This window comes from Microcaecilia unicolor, chromosome 7 (assembly GCF_901765095.1).
Source record: "Microcaecilia unicolor chromosome 7, aMicUni1.1, whole genome shotgun sequence".
In the NCBI taxonomy this organism is placed as follows: domain Eukaryota; kingdom Metazoa; phylum Chordata; class Amphibia; order Gymnophiona; family Siphonopidae; genus Microcaecilia; species Microcaecilia unicolor.
In genome coordinates this window covers 141,156,543-141,171,153 of record NC_044037.1, presented here as the reverse complement: position 1 = coordinate 141,171,153, position 14,611 = coordinate 141,156,543, and the positions used below count along the sequence as shown (strand labels likewise).

At 49.9% G+C, this 14,611-nt stretch overlaps 1 protein-coding gene across 1 annotated transcript in view; it reads right to left on the bottom strand.

Moving 5' to 3' along the window:
- VPS16 (VPS16 core subunit of CORVET and HOPS complexes) overlaps positions 1 to 14,611 on the bottom strand; it is a 926,204-nt gene that overhangs the window by 264,156 nt on the left and 647,437 nt on the right. Inside the window, 2 exon segments of the mRNA XM_030208841.1 lie at positions 2,595 to 2,729; positions 2,832 to 2,940. Coding sequence (XP_030064701.1) covers positions 2,595 to 2,729; positions 2,832 to 2,940 — 244 coding nt within the window.

The following is a 14,611-nucleotide window of genomic DNA, read 5'->3' as shown; positions in this document are numbered from 1 at the left end:
GCCTGGGAATCAACCCGAGGGCGTTTACCTCTGGGAACCTCAACCTCTTTACCAGACGAGGGAGCAGGGGCAGCGTTGTGCATGAGGAAGGCCTGATGCAGCAGCAAAACAAACTCGGGGGAGAAACCCCCCAGACTGTGCACTTCCGCAGCCTGGGCAACAGCCCTAGACGCACTCTCAACCGGCGCTCGCAAAAGCGGGGGAGAGACATGCTGCGCATCCAAAATGGCGTCCGGCGCGAAACTCCGCGAAGGAGCCGCGCGGGAAGAACGGCGCTTAACTTTAGCCGCTTCTGTGCCGTCGCCCAAATTAAGGGCGTTCATGGCATTAATGTCTCCAACCTCAAGGGCGGCCCAAGAAGAAGCCGTCTGAGCCGCGTGGCCGGCCAAGATGGCGGAGGCGAGGAGCGGGGGATGGGCGTTTATGGCGGGAAAAACCGCCACGCCAGAGGAAGGACCGGGACCTTCATCGGTCACGAAACTGTCACCCAACAAGGGCGAATCAGGCTTTAAGACCCCCGCATCCCCTCTAAAAGCGCTCAAGCGACCCGGGGAGCGACCCTTTGCGCCCTCGCCCTCCGACGCCATATGCCACGAGGAGAAGAATCGGGGAACCCCCTGCCCGCTATAAAAAGGTAAAAATTACCTGCTGTCCGCTCCGAGTTGTAACGACCTGGTGTCCCAGTGAGTAGCTGCAATAGACGCTTAAATAAACGTCGAAATAAACGCCTTTAAGGACGTTCAAAATTTTTTTTTTTTTTTTTTAACGGAGCCAGCGGGAGGGGGGAGAAAAGGAGGGACCTGGCACCACCAGGTTTGCACTTGCTCAAAAGAGCCCTCAACCCCAGGCACTCAACAAAACCTAAAAATTAGGCTTGGAGGCCTAGCCAGAGCTGCTGCTGTGTGTGACCACCACCTGCTGAGATAGAGAACATACTGAGGAGTTTCCGGCAGCACATGACCACATATAGGGAGGCAAAAGTTTGCTCTCTATCTCCACCTGCTGGTAGATGGACACAACCCACCAGTCTATGGATTGATCAGCTTGATGATATGGAAATGAAGATTATGGAAGAATAACATAAAGTAATAAAAAAAACAGTAAATAAAAATAATAAGATGGATACATAGGAGGTTTTTAGGTTGATGAGGAAGCTCGCCTGGCAAACTGCAAAAGCAAAAAAAAACAGCAGAGCATCTGAAGACATTTCCTCCTTTAAATAAGAGATAAAGAAAGTAAAGCAATAAGAAAGCAAAGATAAGAACCTGTTTAAACTAGAGAGAAGATAAGCGTCTGCAAATTGGTTTTGAAAATACCAATTTGGATGTTCTGAGAAGAAATGGTGGTTTATGACACTTTTTGGACATTTTTCTCTTTCAAAAATGAGGCTCACAGTCACTGGATCTGAAACCTTTTATATACTTTCACAATATTCAGATTTTGGGGGACTCTACATTTCCATGACCCCCAAAACCTTTAATGATTTGAATGGGAAAATTCTGTCTATTCTTGCTTGGCTTCAGGATAACTGTTTGCATTTAAATTTAGATAAGACCAAGGCTCTTTTATTTACTTTAAAATGGGATGATCATAGAAACATGACGGCAGAACAAGGCCATATGACCCATCCAGTCTGCCCATGTTATACAGTCTCTTACCCTTTGTAACCGCATGATTCCATTCAGTGACACAGTACGTATTTTAGGGGTGATGGTGGATGCTGGCTTAACTTTTCATTCTCATATTTTATCCGTAATTGTGAAATGTTTTTAAGTTATGTTACATTCATTCTATTCATCATTTATTGAACCCTAAGGCCCTTTGAGTATTACTTCATTCCCTGTTTTAACGTGTTTGGATTACTGCAACACTTTGTTCTTGGGACTTCCTGCTAAAGAGATTAGACAGCTGCAAAATACAGAAGTGGATGTTAAGCTTATCTCAAGTGCAGCTCAATTCAATCATGTCATGCCATTGTTTAAGTCTGAGCACTGGTTGCCCATCCAGTGAGTGTACAATATAAAGTTCTCATGTTGATATATTAGATCCTCTGGTATAAAGTCTTTTTTGTCTGATTTATTAATACCTTATGCTACTCCTCGTTTTCTTCATTCATCTCAATAGATTTTTCTGCATGTCCCTTCAATTTTTCATAACAAAATTAGAGATTCTATATTCTCAGTGGCTGGACCTGTCCTTTGGAATAAGCTTCCTTTAGCCCTTCGTTTGGAGTCTTCTTTCAAAAAATTCAGAGAACTTTTGAAGACTCACCTTTTCCACGAGGCTTATGGCAGTTGATTATTCTTTGCTGACGTCTGAAGTGTCAGGGGTGCAGTGTGCTGCAATCACAGCAGCAGCATGGTTTTTGCTTTTTCTATTCTGTCCTGTTTTGATTGTATTTCTTCTTTTGATAATTTTTAGATTGTTTTAGATATTGTAAACCACTTAGATGATTTGCCCTTCAGTGGTATAACAAAAAAAGAGAAAGCTTAAACTTGATATAGTCTTCATTAAAGCCATCAGTTCCTTTAGCCAGCAGGACCTTTGGAACAATTCCTTCCAAGGTCATGTGCTCACATAATTCTTTCACATACCTTTATAGCAAGCTCCATCCTTCCACAGGCATGTGCCCTGGCAGCAATCTCAGAGTACGATATACCCGGGGTTTCTCTCAGTTTTTGATTGATGGCTTTTGCTACCTCTTCATCAGACTTGTCCTTCTGCTGTACCTGTAGAAAACAGAAATGTGTTTCTACTTAATTTCTTCTAGACAGAGCAACATCATCATTAGGACTACATTTTTCAGGGAAAGAGAAAAATGCTAACTCTACCTTGTAGCATGCCCAGTGAGCCAAGATGCGACTAACTCCTTGAAATTCCGACAACCGCAGGTAGTCACAGATTTTAATAGCGAGAGAGTAAAGTCTTCGTAAAACTAATCTAGAAATGATCATAAACAATATGTATTCTTGTCAACAACAAGCTAAACAGATCTAAAAAACTATTCATAAAGGTGGTTAAGCATGGCTGACCTATGTCTTGGCAGCCGCATTGTGTGTGATTACAGAGGCAACAGAGAATACTAGAGTTCAAGTGTCACAGATGTAATCCCCATAATTCTAATACTGAATGCACATTTTTATGCTTAGTGTTCAAGATTGCGTGAGTTACAGATTACTGGCAGTTATGCAAGTAACAATTGGTTAATTAGGCGGCAACTGGCGATAAACACATCACAAATAATTGGAGTTAACTGGCACTAATTGGAATGAATTTGCAGTAACACTTGCAACCGTATTTAGCTGTTATTCAATAAACTTGGCACGTGAGAGGGGTATAAGCAGGTCAGGGGCATACCAAACATTTATGCACTAAGTTTATAGAATTTTTTCAGTTACACAGACAACTGCAACATTTACTCGCACTCATTTACACTAGCCAGTAGTTCCCAAAACCTCAACCAGTCAGGTTTTCAGGATATCCACAATGAATATTCATAAGGCAGATTTGTATGCCATGGAGGCAGTGCATGCAAACCTCTCTCATGAATAATTGTGGATATCCTGAAAACCTGACTGGCTGGGGTGTCCCCAGGACCAGGTTTGGGAACCACTGCACTAGTCATTGATATGCCGTAAATGGCCACACCAATTCTGACTTATGCTAGTATTTTAGAACAGCAACTATGCGCTTAATTGCTGTTATAGAATTTATACTTAGTGCCCTGCATCCTAGCACCCAACTTTAAATGACCTTTTGAGAATTTATCCCAGTATGTCTAAAAATCATGCACTACAGGGAAACTCCCTACTAGAAGATGGCACTGAAAAGTTCAGCTTGGGAAGACCTTCTTCCAGCTAGTTTCCAATATAGGTATTTGGCTTATGTGGAGGGGCATAACCGAACGGCGCCGGCTAAATAGATGGCCGGCCATCTATATAAGCTGGCGCCCTAAAGCGGCGGCAGAACCGTATTATCGAAAAAGATAGCTGGCTATCTTTTGTTTCGATAATATGGTTGGAGCTGGCCAAATGTCAGCATTTGGGCCAGCTTTGGTTTCCGGCCATAATGGAAACCGGGCCCGGTGATCTCAAACCCGGCCAAATGCAAGGCATTTGGTTGTGGGAGGAGCCAGCATTTGTAGTGCACTGGCCCCCTTGACATGCCAGGACACCAACCGGGCACCCTAGGGGGCACTGCAGTGGACTTCAAAAATTGCTCCCAGGTGCATACCTCCCTTACCTTGGGTGCTGAGCCCCCCAAATCCCCCCCCAAAACCCACAACTCTACATCAGTACCATAGCCCTTAGGGATGAAAGGAGGCACCTACATGTGGGTACAGTGGCTTTGGGTTTTTTTTTGGAGGGCTCAACATTTACCACCACAAGTGTAATAAGTAGTGGGGGGGGGGGAGGGGGGGATGGGCCTGGGTCCACTTGCCTGAAGTGCACGGCATCCACTAAATACTGTTCCAGGGACCTGCATACTGCTGTCAGGGAGCTGGGTATGACATTTGAGGCTGGCAATTTTTTTTTGGGTGGGAGGGGGTTGGTGACCACTGGGGGAGTAAGGGGAGGTCATCCCCGATTCCCTCCGGTGGTCATCTGGTCAATTGGGGCACTTTTATGACACTTGGTCCTAAAAATAAATGGACCAAATGCAGCCGGCGAAATGCTCATCAGAGCCAGCCATCTTTTTTCCATTATTGGGCGAAGCCGGGCATCTCGTCACCACGCCCCCGCCCAGCACCAGTCCAGCCTTCTGTACCCTGCCTTGAAGTTTGGCCGGCTCCGCGACGGAAAGCAGTTGGCGCCGGCCAAAATCGGCTTTCAATTATACCAGGGGTAGGCAACTCCGGTCCTCGAGAGCCGCAGGCAGGTCAGGTTTTCAGGATATCCACAATGAATATGCAGGAGATAGATTTGCAAGCACTGCCTCCATGGTATGCAAATCTATCTCATGCATATTCATTGTGGATATCCTGAAAACCTGACCTGCCTGCGGCTCTCGAGGACCGGAGTTGCCTACCCCTGGATTATACCGATTTGGCCGGGTTCAGGAGATGGCCGGCCATCTCCCGATTTGTGTCAGAAGATAGCCGGCGATCTCTTTCGAAAATAAGCTGGATAGTAAGACAGTAGGAACATATCAGTGGAGAATAGAGGGGCATTTGAGAAATGGATTTACCTTACACCGTTTCAGTAGCAGTTCAAGATGAATTACATTCAGGTAGAGTAGGTATCCCTATCCCTGGAGAGCATACAATTTAAGATTGTACCTTAGGCAATGGTTTATTTGCCGAAGATCACAAGGAGTTACAGTGGGCTTCCCTGATTTTCACTATGTATTTACCATTAGGCTACTGCTCCACTTTGTTACTATAATCCTATGGACAGGGTTGAAGAGCAAATTCGCTATTTTGAATCTCTCATAATCAAAAGTCATGAATCAGCAGTGGCGTTCCTAGGCTGCCTGACACCCGGGACGGACCGCCCCCACCCCTTGGTATGCCACTGTGAATCAGAAAGGCTTATTACCACTTGAAACTGAGATTCACCTACCATTAACCTAAAACCTGTTTATCTATCAATATTTAAATTTCCTTTCTGTTATAAAGAGTTTCAGCCTGCATGTTCCTAGCCATTTCTGATCCAAGCACAGGATAAGAGAATGTACAAGATAGTCTCTGTTCCAAATAACTTTTATAATATCAGACCATGAAAAATGTGTATGATATATGTGCAAATGTTGGTCTTGTTGACTGCTCAACATTTTACTGTTACCATGTGAATGTATTTTCCTCAAAATAAGTGAGCCACTAGAAAGAATATACCACATCCCAACGGCAGAACAAGCAGCTACATGTACACCCAGGGCTTTTTTTGAGGGGTTACAGACAGGGCCGGTCTTAAGTGCGGGGCCCTGTGTCGACCAACTTGGTGGGGCCCCATTCTAGCCCCGCCCCCACCCTAGCTCCACCACAAGGTATTAAAATTGTTTTAAAAGATATGATACAAGCAACAAATGAGCTCCTTGTATTAACGGCCATATGTAGATCCTTCAAGAGGTAGTGTGTCATGATTCAGGCTCTACACCCTTTCTGATGTTTTGGTGCCACTTCAGTAGTGCCAACACACAATCTCTCCACTGCAAAACACTACACACAAACTCATAACCTTACCAAACCATAACAGCACTAATTCCAAGGACAGGACGAGCTACAACCTTATGTGTGGAAAGGCAGCACTATAATTACACCGGGCTCTAAAACACCAATACACTACCTAATTAAAAACAAAAAAAAAAGGGCTGCAAATATTATACACTAGCAGAATACGGCACCTTGATCACACATGAAAAACACATGACACAACAGATATGAAAGCAAAATACTGAACTGGAAAGTTACCTCAAGAAGTCAGACTCAGCATGCAGCAATACTCGAAAAATTGAAACTTACATGCAAAATATCACAGATGCACATTTCCAAAAGCTGACATATTCCAATTAATAAATTCTGAATAAAAAAATATTTTCTACCTTTGCTGTCTTTAGAACCCCTTTTTTATTCCTGTCCCTTAGAATCCTGGAAAACCTAACTGAATCTCCATTTTCTTTCTATCTTTTTCAAAGAAATCAATGGGAAAACCCCTTTTACTGAATTTTGAAGCCAAAGATTTATTAAATTGCCCCAAATTCACTACCATTGTTATGCACTATTCTTCTCACCCAGTTACAATTTCACTTTTTAAATTAAAGCGAATGCTACATACCTGTAGAAGGTATTCTCCGAGGACAGCAGGCTGATTGTTCTCACAAATGGGGTGACGTCCACGGCAGCCCCTCCGATCGGAGATCTTCCTAGCAACAGGGTTTGCTAGTCCTTGCGCGCGCCCACGATGCGCGCATGCGCAGCCGTCTTCCCGCCCGAAATCACTCGTGTTCGCTAGTCCTGTACCAAGCAAAAACAAGACAAGGGAAGACACAACTCCAAAGGGGAGGTGGGCGGGTAGGTGAGAACAATCAGCCTGCTGTCCTCGGAGAATACCTTCTACAGGTATGTAGCATTCGCTTTCTCCGAGGACAAGCAGGCTGCTTGTTCTCACAAATGGGGTATCCCTAGCCCCCAGGCTCACTCAAAACAACAAACGTGGTCAATAGGGCCTCGCAACGGCGAGAACATAACTGAGATTGACCTAAACTTTTCCAACTAACTGAGAGTGCAGCCTGGAACAGAATAAAAATGGGCCTAGGGGGGTGGAGTTGGATTCTAAACCCCAAACAGATTCTGCAGCACCGACTGCCCGAACCGACTGTCGCGTCGGGAATCCTGCTGAAGGCAGTAGTGAGATGTGAATGTGTGGACAGATGACCACGTCGCAGCCTTGCAAATCTCTTCAATAGTGGCTGACTTCAAGTGGGCCACTGACGCCACCATGGCTCGAACACTATGAGCCGTGACATGACCCTCAAGAATCAGCCCAGCCTGGGCGTAAGTGAAGGAAATGCAGTCTGCTAGCCAATTTGAAATGGTGCGTTTCCCCACAGCCACTCCCCTCCTGTTGGGATCAAAAGAAACAAAAAGTTGGGCGGACTGTCTGTGTGGGCTTGTCCGCTCCAGATAGAAGGCCAATGCTCGCTTGCAGTCCAATGTGTGCAGTTGACGTTCAGCAGGGCGAGTATGAGGACGGGGGAAGAATGTTGGCAAGACAATTGACTGGTTCAGATGGAACTCCGACACCACCTTCGGCAAGAACTTAGGGTGAGTGCGGAGGACTACTCTGTTATGATGAAATTTGGTATAAGGAGCATGAGCTACCAAGGCTTGCAGCTCACTGACTCTGCGAGCTGAAGTAACTGCCACCAAGAAAATGACCTTCCAGGTCAAGTACTTCAGATGACAGGAATCCAGTGGCTCAAAAGGAGGTTTCATCAGCTGAGTGAGAACGACATTGTGATCCCATGACACTGTAGGAGGTTTGACTGGGGGCTTCGACAAAAGCAAACCTCTCATGAAGCGAACAACTAAAGGCTGTCCCGAGATCGGCTTACCTTCCACATGGTAATGGTATGCACTAATCGCACTAAGATGAACCCTTACAGAGTTGGTTTTAAGACCAGACTCCGATAAATGTAGAAGGTATTCAAGCAGGGTCTGTGTAGGACAAGAACGAGGATCTAAGGCCTTGCCATCACACCACACAGCAAACCGTCGCCAGAGGAAAAAAATAACTCCTCTTGGTAGAATCTTTCCTGTAAGCAAGCAAGACTCGGAAGACACCCTCTGACAGACCCAAGGGGGAGAAGTCTACGCTCTCAACATCCAGGCTGTGAGGGCCAGAGACCGAAGGTTGGGATGGAGGAGCGCCCCCTCGTTCTGCGTAATGAGGGTTGGAAAGCAGTCCAATCTTCACGGTTCTTCGGAAGACAATTCCAGAAGAAGAGGGAACCAGATCTGACGAGGCCAAAAAGGAGCACTCAGAATCATGGTTCCCCTGTCTTGCTTGAGTTTCAGCAAAGTCCTCCCTATCAAAGGAATGGGAGGATACGCGTACAGGAGACCTTCCCCCCAAAACAAGAAGGAAAGCATCCGACGCTAGTCTGCCGTGGGCCTGCAGCCTGGAACAGAACTGAAGGACCTTGTGATTGGTCTGAGTGGCAAAGAGATCCACCAAGGGGGTGCCCCACACTTGGAAGATCTCGCGAACCACTCTGGAACTGAGCGACCACTCGTGCGGTTGCATGATCCTGCTCAATCTGTCGGCCAGACTGTTGTTTACGCCTGCCAGATACGTGGCCTGGAGCCACATGCCGAACCGGCGTGCCCAGCGCCACAAGCTGAATGCTTCCTGACACAGGGGGCGAGATCCGGTGCCCCCCTGCTTGTTGATGTAATACATAGCAACCTGGTTGTCTGTCTGAATTTGGATAATTTGATGGGACAGCCGATATCTGAAAGCCTTCAGAGCGTTCCATACTGCTCACAACTCCAGGAGGTTGATCTGTAGACCTTGTTCCTGGACGGACCAAGTCCCCTGGGAGTGGAGCCCATCGACATGCGCTCCCCACCCCAGGAGTGACGCGTCCGTGGTCAGCACCTTTTGCGGCTGAGGAATCTGGAAAGGGACGTCCCAGGGCCAAATTGGATCGAATTGTCCACCAATGAAGGGAGAGAAGAAACCTCGTGGACAGACGAACCACGTCCTCTAGGCTTCCAGCAGCTTGGCACCACTGGGAGGCTAGGGTCCATTGAGCAGATCTCATAAAAAGGCGGGCCATGGGAGTCACGTGAACTGTGGAGGCCATGTGGCCGAGCAATCTCAACATCTGCCGAGCTGTGATCTGCTGCGACGCCCGCACCGAGGAGACAAGGGTCAGCAGATTGTCGGCCCTGGTCTCTGGGAGGTAGGCACGGTCTGTCTGGGAATCCAGCAGAGCTCCTATGAATTCGAGTTTCTGAACTGGAAGAAGGTGGGACTTTGGATAATTTATCACAAACCCTAGCAGCTCCAGGAGTCGAATAGTCACCTGCATGGACTGCTGAGCTCCTGCCTCGGAGGTGTTCTTTACCAGCCAATCGTCGAGGTAAGGGAACACATGCACGCCCAGCCTGCGCAGAGAAGCCGCTACTACGGCTAGGCATTTGGTGAATACCCTGGGCGCGGAGGCGAGCCCAAAGGGTAGCACACAGTACTGAAAATGCCGTGTTCCCAGACAAAATCGAAGATACTGCCTGTGGGCTGGCAGAATCGGGATGTGCGTATAGGCATCCTTTAAGTCCCGAGAGCATAGCTAATCGTCCTGTTGAATCATGGGAAGAAGGGTGCCCAGGGAAAGCATCCTGAACTTTTCCTTGACCAGATATTTGTTCAGGGCCCTTAGGTCTAGGATGGGACGTATCCCCCCTGTTTTCTTTTCCACAAGGAAGTACCTGGAATAGAATCCCAGCCCTTCTTGCCCCGGTGGCACGGGCTCAACCGCATTGGCGCTGAGAAGGGCGGAGAGTTCCTCTGAAAGTACCTGCCTGTGCTGGAAGCTGAAGGATTGAGCTCCCGGTGGGAAATTTAGAGGCATTGAGGTCAAATTCAGAGAGTACCCTAGCCGGACTATTTTGAGAACCCACTGATCGGAGGTTATAAGAGGCCACCTTTGGTGAAAAAATGTTAACCTCCTCCCGACCGGTAGGCCGTCCAGCACAGGCACTGGAACGTCGTCTATGCTCTGCAGTAGCCAGTCAAAAGCCCACCCCTGACTTTTGCTGGGGAGGGCCTGAGGCGTGCGCTGCTGACGAGAGCGAGCGCGCTGGGGTTTAGCCTGAGCAGCAGGCTGGCGGGAAGGAGGATTGTACCTACGCTTGCCGGAAGAATAGGGAACCGTCCTCCTTCCCCCATAAAAACGTCTACCTGAAGAGGTAGAGGCTGAAGGCGGCCGGCGGGAGAACTTGTCGAAAGCGGTATCCCGCTGGTGGAGCTGTTCAACCACCTGTTCGACCTTGTCTCCAAAAACATTGTCCCCCCAGCAAGGGGCGTCCGCAATCCGCTGCTGGATTCGATTTTCCAGGTCGGAGGCACTCAGCCATGAGAGTCTGCGCATCACCACACCCTGTGCAGCGGCCCTGGATGCAACATCAAAAGAGTCAAAGACCCCCTGGCCAGGAATTTCCTACACGCCTTCAGCTGCCTGACCACCTGCTGAAAAGGCTTGGCCTGCTCAGAAGGGAGCTTGTCGACCAAGTCCGCCAACTGTCGCACATTGTTCCGCATGTGTATGCTCGTGTAGAGCTGGTAGGACTGAATCTTGGCGATGAGCATTGCAGAATGGTAGGCCTTCCGCCCAAAAGAGTCCAAGGTTCTAGAGTCTTTGCCCGGGGGCGCCGAAGCATACTCTCTAGAGCTCTTGGCCTTCTTGAGGGCCAGATCCACCACACCAGAGTCGTGTGGCAACTGAGTCCGCATCAACTCCGGGTCCCCATGGATTCGATATTGGGATTCGATCTTCTTGGGGATGTGGGGCGTAGTTAAAGGTTTCGCCCAGTTCGCCAGCAACGTCTTTTTGAAGACATGATGCATGGGTACTGCGGACGATTCTTTAGGTGGCGAAGAATAGTCCAAGAGCTCCAGCATCTCAGCTCTCGGCTCATCCTCCGTGACCACGGGAAAGGGAATTGCCGTAGTCATTTCCCGGACAAAGGCCACAAAAGAGAGACTCTCCGGGGGAGAAAGCTGTCTTTCAGGCGAGGGAGTAGGATCAGAAGGAAGACCGTCAGACTCCTCATCAGAGAAATATCTGGCGTCTTCCTCTGCTTCCCACGAGGCCTCTTCATCAGTATCGGACACCAGCTGGCGGACTTCGGGCCGAAGCTGCGCCCGCCTCGACTCCGTGGAAACATGGCCACGGTGAAAGCGTCGAGAAGAGGACTCCCGAGGCGGGGCGACGGAGCTCTCTCCATCAACGTCGCTGGGGAGCCCTCCTGGGAGGCTGCCGGCACCGGCTCCGCAAGCGGTAGCGGGGCGGGCACCCTCACCGCAGACGAGGGCCCAGCCATCGCCTCACTCGACGGCACCGGCGGCGCAAGCACCCCCGGTACCGGAGAAGGGCGAAACAGCTCTTCCAGGATCCCCGGAAGGACGGCCCTGAGGCTCTCGTTCAGAGAGGCTGTGGAGAAAGGCAGTACCGGTACCGGCGTCGAGCTGCGAACCTGTTCCGGGGATGGAGGCGGTACCGGGCTGTCCACAGGGGAACGCATCGACACCTCCTGAATGGAGGGTGAGCGGTACTCCCGATGTCGACGCTTGGGTGCCGGTGGTACCGGCGACCCAGAGTTCTCGGTACCACGCTTGGAGGGTGACCGATGCCGGTGCTTCTTTGCCTTCGCACGACGCACGGCATCGGTACCCGCCGGTACCGAAAAGGAAGACGTCGAATCCAAACGCTTCCTCGGGTCCGGGTCCGAAGAGTGTCGATCTCGGGGGGGCTGTTCCGCGGGAGCCCTCGAGACAGGCGGAGACCTGCTCATGGGCTCACCGCCACCAGCAGGGGAATGGACAGCCCTCACCTGCACTCCAGACATCGAAGCACCCTCCGACGACATCCTCAGGAGGAACGATCCCGGTCTCGTACACGATGACCTCGATACCGAAGGCCTCGATGTCGATACCGATGGACGCGGTACCGAAGTCGATGCTGGGCGCGGTACCGAAGGCTCCGATGCCGAGGACCGCGGGACTGAGGATGTCGATGCGCCGGATGAAGCCCCGAACAAACTGTTCCACTGGGCCAATCTCGCCGCCTGAGTTCTCCTCTTCAAAAGAAGACAGAGATTACAGGCCTGAGGACGGTGCCCAGCCCCCAGACACTGAAGGCAAGAAGCGTGCCTATCAGTGAGAGAGATTATCCGGCCGCACTGGGTGCACGGTTTGAAGCCGCTAGAAGGCTTCGATGACATGGGTGGAAAAATCTCACCGGCAAAATCGAAGTCCGCGATGGTGAAAAAAAGGGCACCAAAAGCTCACCAAAAAACGAACGAGCGGCGAAGAAAGCCGCAATCGACCACGAAAGAAAACTTACGGGCCAACACTAGTAGATAAAGGAAAAAGAAATTTTAGCGAAAAAACCACGAATCGCGAGGGATCTCCAAGGGGCGCGGAGCGACCAAAAAAACAGCCGTCCCGAGCTGCGGAAAAAAGGAGACTAGCGAACACGAGCGATTTCGGGCGGGAAGACGGCCGCGCATGCGCGCATCGCGGGCGCGCGCGAGGACTAACAAACTGTTGCTAGGAAGATCTCCGATCGGAGGGGCTGCCGTGGACGTCACCCCATTTGTGAGAACAAGCAGGCTGCTTGTCTTCGGAGAAACCATATTTAATAGGTGCTCCACAATTTCCACACCTAAAATTGGTCAAAAATCCTAAAATACAACGAAATACCGAACAAAAATTAAATTAACACTTTCCACAACTATCCCATGAACTCCCTTAACAGCTCCTGGTGTGGCTCCTCAGAGAAGGATGTTTGCCAGCGCTCGGGCTTGAGTCGCAGCGTGCGCGGCACGTAGTTCTGGAAGAAGGTAGCCCTCCGCTCCCAGGCCGGCATCTCTTCGGCCGCTTCTTCCATGCTGTCGCCTGCTGCTCCCCTCTCTGCCTTTTTTTTTGTCTATTAGATTGTAAGCTCTTTGAGCAGGGACTGTCTTTCTTCTATGTTTGTGCAGCGCTGCGTAAGCCTTGTAGCGCTATAGAAATGCTAAATAGTAGTAGTAGTAGTGCCTGCTGCTCCCATGGTTACACTGTTTGCATTCGGCCCTAGCCTGTTGCTTTAGGGATAGAAACGCTACACGGGGAGGCTCTGGGGGCCGAGTCATTGGGCTGGCGCGAGCTAACAACCCCCCTGGAGACTGGGGAGCGCTCTAACCCATCTCGCCCACATTTATCCAGTCGAAACGGTAAGGACAAGTCAAGGTGGACCGAGGTTACCTGTTTCAGGTGTTTGCGGACGACCACATGCGTGTCTCCTCTCTCTCCATCCCTCCTGTTCCCATGTCCACCTGCCCGCCCTCTCTGGTTCAAATCTTCTTTACCTCCGTTGCAGCAGCTGCGCAGCCTCAGTAAAAGCGCTGTCTGACTTCTCTCCACCAGCCTTCCCTTTGCCCCGCCTTCTTCTGACGTCATTTCCTTGCGAGGGCGGGACACAGAGGGAACGAACCAGCGAAGCGAAGAAGGCTGGGCTGGTGGAGAGATGTCAGACAGTGCTTTAACTGACGCTGAGCTGCTATGATAGCGGAGGAGGCTGACTGAGGCGCCTATGCGGCCGCCTCGGCCTAAGACTGGCCCTGGGTACAGAGTACTGGCACCTTTTCCATTGTCTGCTAAAATTGACCCATGGACCTCAAGTTTTAATGAAAGAGCTCCGGCTCTACACACCGATTCTGCCTTGTCATAGATTCTGTGACTGGTTGCAGGGGGCCTGGCTATTGTGAGGTGGGTCCTCAGTGATCACCCCACTCCTGTAGCGTGACCTAGCATTTGAGTAAAGATGCCTTTTTTGCTAGAAAAAACACTCTGTGCTCCTTGGGTTCCCAGCAGTAAACCCTGCTTACCAGGTTTTAACTTCTAGGGCAGCAAGCCACCAGAAGCAAAAGCCCATTTGCTGTCAACAACCTGAGAAGGACCATGGCGTCGGTGTTCAGACAGCCGTGTTTTCTGTCACTGGGTTGTTTTCATGCTGAATATGAATGCTGCACTTGGGGGGAGAGGGGAAAAGGAAAGAGGGGGACAGGGAGTTGCTGGAGTAGAAAGGAGAGCTGACAGGGAATTGTTGATAAAGGTGGAAAACAGAAGTGGAGGGGAGAGAGAAATAGAGGAGAGTGACAGGAAGATGCTGGGCCACAAGCGGAGAGAGTGAGAAGATGATGCTGGGCCACAAATGGGGGGGGGGGGGGGGGGGGGGGAGAGAGAGAAGATGCTGGGCCAGAAGTGGAGAGGGGAGACAGAGTGACAAGATGATGCTGGGCCACAAATGGGGGGGGGGGGAGGAGAGAGAGAGGAAGATACTGGGTCACAAGAGGAGAAAGAGAGAGGGGTAAGATGCTGTGCGCTACGAGGGGGTAGAGAGAGAG